This window comes from Triticum urartu, chromosome 7, assembly GCF_003073215.2.
Source record: "Triticum urartu cultivar G1812 chromosome 7, Tu2.1, whole genome shotgun sequence".
Taxonomy (NCBI): Eukaryota; Viridiplantae; Streptophyta; class Magnoliopsida; order Poales; family Poaceae; genus Triticum; species Triticum urartu.
The window spans coordinates 80370073-80383405 of record NC_053028.1 but is presented as its reverse complement, the minus strand read 5'-3'; the positions used below and the strand labels follow the sequence as shown (position 1 = coordinate 80383405).

The 13333-nt window shown below is 42.3% G+C and overlaps 2 protein-coding genes across 2 annotated transcripts; both read right to left on the bottom strand.

The window, feature by feature from the left end:
* Window positions 1-1128: 1128 nt before the first annotated feature.
* On the bottom strand, window positions 1129-2128 carry LOC125520848 (proteasome subunit alpha type-4-1). The gene has a single exon (XM_048685882.1). The coding sequence runs from the start codon at window positions 2015-2017 to the stop codon at window positions 1265-1267; it is 753 nt and encodes a 250-aa protein (XP_048541839.1). The 5' UTR covers window positions 2018-2128; the 3' UTR covers window positions 1129-1264.
* A 2061-nt stretch (window positions 2129-4189) lies between these two features.
* Window positions 4190-12671, bottom strand: LOC125519861 (probable LRR receptor-like serine/threonine-protein kinase At1g56140). Its single transcript, XM_048684638.1, has 17 exons — window positions 12274-12671; window positions 12017-12179; window positions 11838-11909; window positions 11254-11325; window positions 10913-10984; window positions 10700-10771; window positions 10542-10613; window positions 10166-10237; window positions 10010-10078; window positions 9332-9400; window positions 8211-8276; window positions 6637-6705; window positions 6492-6536; window positions 5751-5809; window positions 5146-5534; window positions 4874-5060; window positions 4190-4717 (listed from the first exon to the last, which is right to left on the bottom strand). Exons 1-17 carry the CDS (start codon window positions 12389-12391, stop codon window positions 4527-4529), a joined length of 1857 nt encoding a protein of 618 aa, XP_048540595.1. The 5' UTR covers window positions 12392-12671; the 3' UTR covers window positions 4190-4526.
* Between the last annotated feature and the right edge of the window lie 662 nt (window positions 12672-13333).

The window sequence follows — 13333 nt, the reverse complement described above, 5'->3', positions numbered from 1 at the left end:
GGCTGGAGAAGAAACAGTTTGATAACTAAGCACTCCAGCAGCAGTCCAATTGGGGCACTAATACTTGACAGATAACAGGTCTGATGAGCACAGCAGGGTTGCAAGCATTATATTGTTAAAACTAGGAATAGCAGGCAAGAAGAGCAGGAATTTTATGAAGCACTCAACTAAAACTTGGCAGAAGCACTCAGTCACTAGTGCAATAATATCGATTTTAACTGTAAAAGCCCCAGGTCGCAGAATTGAGTTCCTTAACAAGTGAAATACAGTTCATTACCGTTTTGACCAGATGAATACAAGCGCTATAACGTGCATACAGATTTTCAAAATCAGACTATATCTAGTGTTACTTGCTTGCATCAAATCCCCTAAAATGCTTGAATAATGCGGAACTGATCAGAATTCAGCACCCATATTTGTATGAAATTTATCTAGAACTGACAGACTGCATAGCAGCATGTTATGCTCCCATGTTGTTCAACAGAACACAACTAACTAATCAGCACACCAGTACACAAGAGCAATCCAGAAAATCCAAGGCAAGGTACATACAGGATAAACGTGCAATGGGCCCATGGGGGGCTACCAGAAAAATTGGCAAGATATTGTCATCATGGAGAAGTCATCAAAATCGCCCAAGGATTATGTCTTATTGTAAGTAGCTAATTCTTCAAGGAACAGAGTACAGGCTGTAAACAGTTGGTAGCATACAATGCTTCTACTATTTCCATTGTCTTGCTCTAACATGATCATTGTTGTTGTCTATGACAACCTAGACATAGAGCAACAAGAAAACATTTGACCACCAAGATTCCAACCTACAATATTATATGATGTTTTATGCAATCATCATACATAATTACTAACTTCTCCATGGGGCAAACTAGATGGTGCATAGGTATTGAATCTATTGAAGGCGCTGAACTTTATAAACACAGGCCCCAAGCACCAGAACCTCCTTACAATTGGGATTGTTCACTAAACAAACTTGATGAGAACATGGTCAAACACATAGGTTTCACTGCAGTTTTCTATAAGCGCATTCTTCCATATCCCCTGGTCACAATAACAATCAAGCATGGGACACAAGGATCACAATTTTCGCCTAGCACAAGACAATCCATCAGATAAAGAAAATACCAAGCATGTTCAACATAAAATTAAAATGCATAATTGTCAAATAGTTTGGCTTAAAACAACAGAAGCATAACTGATTAAGCGGTCTAAGAGTAGTAGGCATCACAAGCCACAGCAAACCAGCACATCAGGCCTCAGGCGCGGGCTGCGTGAGCCCAGCCTTGGCAAGCAGCTTCCCCATGGCGTCAGGAGAGCACACCTGGTACTGCACCTCCCCAGTGCCGGGCTGCACGAAGACCTCGGCCAGCTCCAGCTTATCGGCAGTCAAACTAGTGGAATCCATGGTCTTGCTGAGGACCTTGAGGGCGAGGGCGACGGCCTCCTCGCGGGTCATGCCATCCTTGTAGTCCTGCTTGAGCATGGACTGGGCGGCCTGGCTGTTGGCCCCGACGGCGGCGGCCTTCCAGCCGCCGTAGTTGCCGGAGGGGTCGCTCATGTAGAGCTGGAAGCCGTGGTTCTTGTCCCACCCCGCGAAGAGGAAGGAGACGCCGAAGGGGCGGAGGCCCCCGAACTGGGTGTAGCCCTGCTTGGTGTCGCAGAGGGACTGGACGAGCTGCTCGACGGGGATGGGCTCCTGGTAGGAGAGCGCGTAGCGCTGGGCGTGGAGGCGGGCGGTGTTGATGAGGATGTTGGCGTCGGACATGATCCCGGCGACGGCGCAGGCGAGGTGGGAGTCGATCTTGTACATCTTCTCCGCGGATCGGGAGGACTGGAGCAGCTTGGAGGTGACCTTCTTCTCGCCGACGAGGACGACGCCGTCGGCCGCCAGGATCCCGAGCGCCGACCCGGCGTTCCCGATCGCCTCCATCGCGTACTCCACCTGGTACAGCCGGCCCTCCGGCGAGAAGATCGTGGTGCGGCTGTCGTAGCGGCGAGACATCTCGGCGGCGGGGAGATCGGCGGAGGGTCGGCGGCGGCGAGGGAGGGATTCCGAGGGTTCGGGTGGGGGATTTGGGGGAAGTGAGGAGGAAGCAGAGTCGGGGGGGAAGGTTAACGAGGGATCTACTTGTAAGGCAAGTAAAGAGGAGGGTTGTGGTTTGGGTTTTGTTGTAAGTTTAGGGGTGGAAACGAAAAGGAGATCTGCAGGAAGCAAATTCATCTCGAATTCCAAAATTCCGAGCTAATTTTGTGTAATAAATAATCAATGTTTATTTCTATTCTTTTGGCCAGAATCCTTCCTTTCTTCATTATATGAGACATGGCAGTACAAGAAACATTAGAAATAAAAAAATTACATCTCGTAGATCATGTAGCGACGACTACAAAGCAGCGAGCCAAAGGCGCGCCGCCATCATCGCCTCTTCTTTATCGAAACAGGACAAAACCTGTTGTACTAGACAGCCAGGAAGTTGTTGTGCTAAGACCCCGCAAGACCGGCACACCAGAATAACAATCGATGTCAATGAAGAGAAGCTTATATTAAAAGAATTCAACATGTAGACACACGAACGAAGACTGGATCCACGGAGATCCGACGAAACCAACACTGCCCGAATCCCATGAGATCGGCCGAAGACACACCTTTACAGGCCCTCTGACGACATCACACCATCGGGGTGGAGCTAGGCGGGGAAGGCCTTATTCCATCTTCAGGGAGTCGTTGCCGTCTCTCCTTTCTAAGCAGGACACAATCCTAATCGGCCTATAAAAACCTTAAAACAAAGAAGGAACCCTCCTGCTAGCAAGGATGAGGTCAATTGGGCCTCCATGGCCCTAAGGCCCCCGAAGCCTCAATAGATCAACGGGAGGTGAAGAAACCCTAATTGGGGCAGTCATGAGAGGAGGCCGAATCTGATACAAGAAATCGTTAATTGGTACTTCCTCCGTCCCATAATATAAGAACTTTTTGACACTAGTGTAGTGTCAAAACGCTCTTATATTATGGGATGAAGGGAGTAGTTATTTGGTTGGTTGGCGAGTAGGGATTAATAAACTAATCGGCAAGTTAATCGGCCATTTTAATTAATTGATCAGACGATTTATCAGTTTATCGGCTACTCGATGACCCTACAAGTAGGGATTTATCGGCAAGTTAACTGGTTAATCAGATGAATTCTTAAATAGGGGTACAACTGTGCATTTCATCAATGTTTATTTTACCTGAGAACTCGGGTAAAAGAAAAGACATTTTTGTTCTCCCATGGTAATTTGGCCTAAATTTGGAGTTGAAAGTAGAAATGAATATTCATGTATAAATATTGCATTGTGGCAATTACAATACGAAATCACCAGTTACTCAATGAAACTATTTGCTACAAAATAAAGAAAAATACATGCAAAATATCAACCATTAGAAGATTTTATTAGAACACGGGAACATGCAAAACAAAGGACTGAAATGCAATAGCATGCTAAATACCATAGGAAGTGATGACATGGAAATAGCAATGATAGAAGTTATCTGGTTGCACCACAAGGAGAAAACATGCATATCTTTTAAAACTCAGTGCATGACATAAGAGTATTGCCACCGCTTTTGCCAAAAAATCATAATAACTCACCGCTTCTGCGACAAGCAAGTGGTTCGTTGGAACTGGCAGTGAGCCCAACTGGGTAGACATGGCTGATCTCCAAATCAATGTAATTTGTTACTCACTTGCCGCAGAAATGGTGGGCTTTTATGATTTTTGGCACACAAAAAAAACAGTGACAATTTAGCCCAGCCACAAATGTGATGGTTTTGAGCAATTTACTTCTTGTCAAACAAAGAAAAGTTTCAAGGGTCTATGTAGGACAACAATCCATAGGAAATTCAAATGTGGCGTTCCTTCCATACTGTTAGAAGGGAGAGAAAGGTTTGGTGAAATAGTTTTATGTATTGTTTGAGCCTCGTGGGCATATATATATATATATATATATATATATATAGGAGTACATTATCTATTTGAAGTACAAAGCAAGCCAGAATATTTCCTAATCTAACCTATGTTTCCTAATACAATCACGTTACTCAACACATACAAATATCCTCCGGAGGTGAAGAATTCAATGGATTGAAATCCTACAACGGTCCGAACTCTGGACTGCAAGAGTTTCACATGAAACAAGTCAATCAAGCAGGTACAAGAAATTCCACATTCCAAAGAACACCTCAAGGTGTTAATTACTCATTCAACAAGGCAGCACTACATGGAAATAAGTTTGAACGAACAAATAAAGAATGGAGATGACTAGAGTGGTCCTTACAAGTTACAATCGACGGGTGGAAAACAAAACAAAGCTACAGACCTAAAATCCTGACCGTAAACCGAACTGTACACCAATGTTGCCCTCCTCTTCATGCTACGCGGCAGTTTCCTGTACAGGCGTCCATGTTCCCCAACCAAGCTCCGGGAAGATATGATACAGTACATAGGCTAATTCACATGCTATGCACATCTCAACTCCCCTCATGCATTTGGATGCTTTACCAGCGCAACCCATTTCCACCAGAGGTAAACGACGGACGAAGAGATCACCGCCCCAGCTATACACAGGGCTGCAATGCCTGCAACCACTCCTCTTCGCTTGTCATCATTACTTGGCGCAGACACTGGCCGTGCTGGTGGGGGGCTGTTGTTCGGCTTTTCAGGACGAAAAACTGCAGAAAAATGAGCATTTTATCCTTGTCAGCCAATGTACTGTCCCGATTGCCTACTGATGCTACATTCATCAAACGCAACCTCTGGATCGTATTGTCACATAAACAGAGAGTGAAATAAGCTGAATACAGTATATGTAGTGTGGATATACTTACCTCTTATTGCTGACACCAGAGGCCCATAAGCTCCTTCATATGGAATACAGCATGTGCCTCGTCCACTCCAATACAGATGTATCTTAAGTACTGAGTTATCCACAGTCACTTCACGAGTTATGTTTGTGGGTCTCCCGAACCCCCCTGCTTCCTTAGTAATGTCAAAATCTCTCTTGATATTCTGATCCTGCAGTAAATCAGACAATTTCAGTTTGGCTGATATGAACTGGAGGCATTAAATGTCAAAATTTTGAGAGAGAGAGAGACCAAACCTGAATATCAATGTTAAACAAGCGCCTTCCTGTCCCATTATTTAACTGGCTATCAATAAGTATCTCTGCGAAGAAGAGTTGAACTGTATATTTCCCATTCAACAAACCAACCGCATAGTACGACAAAGCACTTGTTGATGTCCTTGCAGTTTCATAGAGATCAGGCATGTCTGTCCCCAGAATAACTTGAGTTGTACTTATGGTACCAGGTCCAGAAGAGTTAGTAAAAGGATCAGAACCCACATGGCTAACTATCCATTGCCTGTCAGTATTAACATGAAAGCCTGCTGCCCCAAGGATACTGGTGTCATCGTCAAACGTAATTGGCAATGGATCTGAAGAAATCCTTTGCTTGCCGCCACAGTTTACAGCGAATGAAGTTATTGGTTCTGCAAATGATGACCAGATGAGGGATGAGTAAACATTTGTGCGGATTTTAAAAGATTTAACAAGTCTTTGATCTTAATAACTATAGAACATCACAGTATGTACACCAATAGAATATAGTAATTGATGTTATTAATACATGATAAATTGAGTACTGGAAGCTAATAGCAAGAAATGCGTCTTCAAATATCAAACAGTGAAGATTTGTTATAACTTACTAGTGTTGAACTTGTTGCATTCTTTCATGTGGAGACAATTGAGGAGAGTAAGGTTCTCACTGCATATTAAAATTCAATGCAGGGTGAGAAAATGAAGCAGGACATTATTAAAATAACAAAGTTTAAAATTTACTGCAAATTACAAGGACAAGCTCAGGACTGTATACAGAAGTACTAAAAGGCCGCCATCAATGCTACCACTTCTTTTCCGACATTACCCTTGTTGAAAATTTCCTAAATTTTCCAATCATTCTATCCCAGGATGTTCTCTAAAATGCAAATATAGGCCAAACTTGTAACAAAATTCTACTGCATATGTAGGCCTGTTGATCTACAAAGAAGGAAAAATCGGTAGCACTTTGGTCTCCTCTTTCACGGCCCTTCCATTCTCCAACATATCTGATTATTTCTGAAGTGCGTCAAGAGAAAAGAGCAGCCGCAGCCTTACAGGAGCGAAATGATTGCATTATTTAATATTCTTGCTGTGGACAAAAAATGAATGCTGAAAAGCATACATTAAATGTGGAAAATGAAATGGTATTCAATCAATGGTGTTACATAAGCTCTCCCATTCAAATATGATATGTGCCCACCTTCTCAATCTTTAATAACAGGCAGCAAGAGAAGATTCACAATAACAAAAATAAAACTGCTGGCAAGAAATAACAATGGAGTTGTTACTTGTTTGATCAACAGTATCAAAGCACGACCACTAATCAAATTATTTAAAATATTGATTACCTGTTGATTGTTCTGCTTGCATCAATTGAAGTCCCGATATAGTTTCTACGCAGGAGAATATGTTTGCAAAGAAATAAGTAATGTTGCCAATTTAGCTATTAGCACCAATGCCTAATATAATGAGTAAAAGTAAGGAAATACATACATTGACCACTTGCGATCAGGGGGGTTGTTAGGAAGGTTTCCATTAAGTAAAGGGTTATAAGAAACATCCCTGAAGAATTTAAAACAATATTCAGAAGAGTTAGACAGGTTCAAGACCAGACTCCATTGTAGAAAAAGAATTGTAGGCTGATCTTGAAGAATTAGATGACACCATCGAGCCAAAAGAAAGCACATAATGGAACTGTAATGCCCCAGTCTTGATTTCGAACATATTGCAGTTGAATAATTCTGAGATTGCCCGTGTAATTTTATATATACTATTATGTCGTGCTAAGTTGCTAGCTTGCTACCACAAATCCAATTCCTACCAATCTCTTGCAAATCTCCTTGATTCAATCACGGCCACTCATTTGACCGGTTTTGACATGGGAGGAGTCCGTTAAGAGAGACCTGAAGGATTGGAGTATCACCAAAGAGCTAGCTATGGACAGGGGTCCGTGGAAGCTTGCTATCCATGTGCCAGAGCCATGAGTTGGTTGCGAGATCTTATGGGTTTCACCTCTAGCCTACCCCAACTTGTTTGGGACTAAAGGCTTTGTTGTTGTTGTTGTTGTTCAATCACGGCCACTCATTTCTAGTTTCTATAGACCACTTCAGATCCAGTAGTTCAAAGATCCCATGTTTAATATATGCCACTATCTCAGACAGTGGCGGAGCCAGGAAAGTTGAATAAGGGGGGGCCAAGCGTTGATTAGCTTTGTTGGGGAGGGCCGGCCCTTCAAATTACACTATTTTAGCAGGAATTAATCAGCTACTGACATGCATATTAGCTTGAATTTAAGGATGTTAGGGGGGGGGGGGGGGGGGGGGGGCAGGGCCCCTGCTGGCACCCCCCTGCCTCCGCCACTGATCTCAGATGTTTTCTAAAAATTGTTTAGCTGTGCTACGTTCCAAGTTTGATCTGTAATATCATGTGCATGTTAGGGGTATAAGTGGTTTTGTAGTCTAAGTCAAGGGTTGTCTCTTCTGTTTCATATATTATAACTTTGGGCCTTGATGCAATACAAATATCCCATTTGCGCAATCTCTCTCACGGATTAACATGGTATCAGAATTCAAGATACGTCAGAATCCATGTTAAATATAACCTGAGGTGTCAATATTTTCCACACTCCAATACAAGGACAGTCAATATGAACAGATGTGATGCACCATTATTAAGTCTGCAGCTAAAAAAAAGGTCCTATTCATTCGAGTACAATGGCTGCCCCATGCTACGGAAAATGGATGTACATGATACTCCCTCCGTCCCATAATATAAGAGCGTTTTTTACTTATATTATGGGATGGAGGGAGTACATGATATGGAAGAAGTTTATGTAAGATTTTAAAGAAGCGTTAGACAAAGTATGTTGTCTTAAAAAGCAATAGAACTCAACTGCATGTATTTTAAAGTTCAAAAAAAGAATAGAGGCCTTTTTAGAAACTAAAACGGCACTCTAAACTAAAGCTTAGTTGAGAGGTTTTGGTAAGCCACAGTCCATGGGGAATCTTTGATATAAGCAAAAGGTATCCATCAGCAAGTACAAATGCAGAACAAGTGAACATACTTACAAACCACGGGATGATTGAAACATTTCAGAAGGCAGAGGTCCACTAAAGTTGTTTTCACCCACATATCTAGAAGGATGAAAATTTATTAGATAAGTGGAACAACAAAAGTGATAAAGTCCTAAATTTGACGCACTGACAAAAACTTGGAGAAAGTAGGTACAATAGCAATAAGATTACAATAAAGTGCTCCCATCCCACCCAAGCCCCAATTCATTTTCTTTGCTATTAGTGCATATCAAAATGTTAAATGAGATACTTAAAGCTTGGTTCATTTCATCAACCAAAGGATAAATAGACCATGATACACCCAAATTAACTTAATCAGGTTGTGCCAATATTGACTAATTAAGTAATTATCACCAATAGACATAACACTTAACAGAATTGATAGTATCTTCCCATAACCTGAAGTCATATTGCTATGACCTTGCATGACTAATATTCTCCATTTGAATCAGATAGTAATATATGTATGCCAAACTAGACAAGGAGACATGCAAAACCAGGGCAGAAACACAAGCCAGCAAGGCACCTAGTGTGGAGGAGATTGATATTGGAAAGGTGCAATGAAAGACATCTGGCACCTATCTTCGGTAGATGCAGAGCTATGAGGCCAATATTACAGTTTAAAGGTCAACAATTATATGCCTTGGAAGTTGCAAGAACTCAAAATTGTTGATTAATTGCATTCTTCTTAGAAACAGGCAGGAGGGCTGTCTTTTCATTTAGACGAAAAGAATTAAATTTGTATTGTTTCCTGAAGAAGGGGAGAGCCTTGGCGCAGCGGTAAAGCTGTTGCCTTGTGACCATGAGGTCACGGGTTCGAGTCCTGGAAACAGCCTCTTGCAGAAATGTAGGGAAAGGCTGCGTACTATAGACCCAAAGTGGTCGGACCCTTCCCCGGACCCTGCGCAAGCGGGAGCTACGTGCACCGGGCTGCCCTTTTTATTGTTTCCTGAAGCAGTTTGCTCTATGTGCACAAGGTTTTCTAAAATTTCCTTGAAAACACGACCAACTTTATTAGGCAAATAAAGGTTAAAAAACTTTATTAGGCAACTAATCTACCCCTAATTCAATTTACTTTTGAAGTTGCAAAATGTAAGTCCGTAACTAGAACTTACAGGTAGCTTAATCTCCCATAACGACGCAATGGTTCTATTGAGCTTGATAAATTGTTTGACCTCAAATCTCTGCATATATAAGGCAGCCACGAACTTGAGAATTAGGTACAACTATGAAATACCAGCAAAATGTATAAAATTTAATATGAAGGATTTTACTTATGAACAAAAAAGATCCATCTCATGCATAGCTTCCTCCAGGCATTACAGCAAAGCTAAGAACAAGATAAAATAGATGTGGCTGCATAGGGAATTGAACATTTTACTATTCTCAGGTCTTCCATTGCCCAAGATGAAAACAAATGTTCAAACACATTTAAAATGTTAAAATGAAAAATTCAACATCTGAAATAGTTGTCCGCCTAACATAGACTACATTGCAAGTTAGAAGGTATGCCTAAATACTGTTCACAGTGTTTCATTTACTAAACCAATAGCTTATTGATGATTGACAATGGATGCTGGAGATAGATAATATTAAGATTTATGACAATGGCATCATACGAAATCAGGCTAGAAAACAATGTCTGGAACTATAAAAATAGTAAGATTTAAGACAGTAGCAGCATATTATAGGGTAACTGTCTAAAATATTATCAGAACCATAAAGAGTTATACTACTATCAAGCATAGCTAAACAAAAGCAATGCCTTCAAGCAGAAGTTTCAGAAAACCCACAGGTATGTTAGATTGGGTAGATTTGGGGGGTTACTAGGAAACTGGCCAATTCCACATTTTCTCAGTGATCTGCTTAACATAAAAAAACATTAGTAAATAATAATTATACTGATCATGGAACCAAAGTATAGTTCAGTATGACAGTTGCAGACGTACAATATTGAAATATTTGCCCCATCTGCTATGAAATCGAAAGTAGAATTTCCACCATCAAGATCACCAAGCATCCTGCAAAAAATTCCCTGTTAAACGCAAGGCTATAAACTATTTATTAAGATGAAAAACAGATTCATGTGTCTTCTAACAAATTGTATGTCACTGATTTTTCGTATATATAGTCCTTTTGTGTTACTCCCTTAAGAGTATGATAATGATAAAAATAAATTGAGGTCACTACTATATTCTACTCCCTCCGTCCCAAATACTTGTCTTAGATTTGTCTAGTATCTAGACAAATCTAAGACAAGTAATTTGGAACAGAGGTTGTATTATTCTTTGATATTTAATAAGTTAAACCACCAGAGTGACTTACAGAATTTTCAGATTGGTCAACTTAGAGAAGTTTTTTGGAATAGGCCCTCGAAGTTTCGTTCCATATATTCTCCTGGCAAGACAAGTGCATTAGCTTAAGAAGACTGCAAAGAAAGAAGTAGTTGTACCTAATGAAAATAAACAAGTACTCATACATACAGATCTATGATATTGGTAAAATTCGCAATAAATTCTGGAAGTTGCCCTTCAATGTAATTATCGAACATCCACCTGCATAAGTAATTGCAAGGTCATGTAATCATTCTTTTCAAACATACTCTATATAATGTACTACCCTCCAGATTGACTTAATCCAAATAATTAGATTTCTACTTAGTATATAAGGAAGTAAAGGAAATGAGGCATACTTACAGGGATTGAAGACTCCCCAAACGTGAAGATTCATTAGGTAAAAGCCCACTGAGTTTGTTGTTGTTGAAGTGCCTAGCTAAGTGAAGATCATTCAGTCAGCTATAATAAACATAATAAATATCTTCGCCAATGTATAGAGTTGCAACTGAGACAGTCTGAATACAGACTGTTTCTGCAGTATAACTAATTATTTGTGTAAGATGTAACAAACATGCACTAGTTCAGCAACATGAACTTGCAATGCAGGTATAGATTGATGATAGATACAGGAAAACTTAACAATGAAGTTATACAACAAATTTACAATCCCATTTGTAAGGGGAGGTAAAAGATTTCATCACCATGTTTGTAGTTTGGAGAGATTGGCAACTTCTTGAGGTATAGAACCACTTAAGTTGTTATTGCTCAAATCCCTACAGGAGGAAATGATGAGTAAGTGGCTATCAATCATATTGATAATTCTTATCACCACACAAGTGTAGCCTCTTTGCAGTATTGATGCTAGAGGGTATAATACAAGAAAGAAAAAAAAAATATGTTGTTGCTAAACCAGGTTGCATCAAATTTAAACAATAATAGTTGGTTCTGAAAGTAGAAGATTTTGTGTACATTTAGACAGGTTCCATACTACCTAATCATTTTCGGAGTATATGTTAGGCATGGAGGCCTTGGTTGTATACCTAATCTTTTCAGTAACCACTATATATTCACCCGCAAAAAAAAAGTAACCACTATATATTCTGCAGTAAACCATTATGAATTTACGATGCAAGAGCAAACTACTGAGTGCTTAGTCAGACGTAGTAACTGATATGATGCACATTCCAACCAATGCTGTGCATCCATGCTCCTACAGCGGGTTAATTCTAGCATTCCCTAGAGTAAGCAGTTTGCACAGTAACAGCCATCAATGCCACAAACTCACAGAGAGACCAGCTCCGTCAAGCTGAAGAGCTCCGGCGGGATCCCGGTCAGATTCGGGAATCCGGTGACGGTCCTGCATCATCCAGAGCCACCCGTCAGTCCACACGCAAAGAGGCGCCTGAAAACTTGAAAACTAAACGGCCAGAGGCTTCGAGCGAGCGAGGAAGAGGGAGCACGAACAGGTGCGTGATGCGGCACACGGGCGAGCCGTCGCAGCGGCAGCCGACGGACGCGTTCTGCGCGAAGGACCCGGGCCAGTCCCGCGTCCCGCACGGGTCCCCCGGGCTCGCCGTCGGGCCGTACCGGAGACCCCACCGCTGGAACACCGCGAGCAGGGCGGCCGCTGCGAGGGGAGGAGGGCACGGAGAGAGATCTGTGAGGCCGCGGGCATTTTACCGCCTTCCAATCCGGTAACGAGAGCGGGAGAGCGGATTTACCGTCGGAGGCGTCGGTGGACTGCTGCGGGGACGGGGGGAAAGGCTGGCCGGGCTGGGCGGCGGCGACGGCGAGGCCGGCGAGCGCGAGGAGGAGGAGGGGGAGGGGGAGCGGGGCCATGGGAGTGGGGAGGCAGGGGTTGACTTGGGGCGGAGGAGGAGGGGTGGGAGCATTGGGGAGGGAGGAGGCCCTCCCTTGGGGTTTTGGGGCGTGGGTTTGACCTCGCGCCGTTGCGCGGGTCTGGGGAGCACGAGCGGCAGCGGAGACGAGGTCGCGGACGGCCGGGTCTCGGGAGGGGGCTGGCTGCCTACCTCGATCGGGGGTCGGACTCCGGCCGGCCGGCGGCGGCGCTGGTCTGAGCTTTGTCTGAGCAGCCTGTAAAACGAGCGGAAATGGAAATGGAAAACGCGTTTTGTTGGGTAAGCATTTTACTCCTTTTTTTCTTCTCTTTTTTGCGTGAAAGGGCAAGCGTTTTACTCGTTGACCGGGTAGTCAAACTTTTGCTCCGAAACAGCCTATGGACCCTCTTTGATTGGCAGAGACTGTTGCATGTGCCAAATAGAAGAGTGTGAAAACACAGTAATTTTACAAAATCACTCCCTCTGTCTTAAAATATAAGAACGTTTTTGACACAAGACGGAGAGAATAGATTTTTTTTTTAGGATCAAAAAATTATATGTTCGATATAATAAAACACATTATCATAAAAGACATAATGAAATAAAGGTTAAAACATATAAAAATAAGATGGAATCAATACTATGCTACTTATTTTCTTAAACCATCAGATCTATTTTAAAAGTTCACCGGAATTATAAAGCATCTCAAACATAGATAAAATTACATTGAGATTTCGAGACCACTGAGCGACCACTACTGCCGAACGAACCGCGGACACGATGTTGTCACCACTCCCTTACCGTAGTGGGCTTGACCTTGTCGATGAAGCCGGAAAGTCTCTATGCACATGACCCTAAGTCCTAGCGGCATGGAGTTGCAGGCACCGCAGTTGAACCCTTACATAGATTTGAAGCACCTGACACCAAATCTTGCCACATGACG

Bases quoted from the DNA above. Each gene is read 5' to 3' on its own strand.
- LOC125519861 (XM_048684638.1), bottom strand. From the start codon at position 12,391: ATGGCCCCGCTCCCCCTCCCCCTCCTCCTCCTCGCGCTCGCCGGCCTC. The intron at 10,238-10,541 runs GTAAGTCACTCT...AATTTTTTGCAG, and splicing joins TTGACCAATCTGAAAATTCT to GATGCTTGGTGATCTTGATG. The intron at 9,401-10,009 runs GTGGGTTTTCTG...TTATATATGCAG, and splicing joins CTACCCAATCTAACATACCT to AGATTTGAGGTCAAACAATT.
- LOC125520848 (XM_048685882.1), bottom strand. From the start codon at position 2,017: ATGTCTCGCCGCTACGACAGCCGCACCACGATCTTCTCGCCGGAGGGC.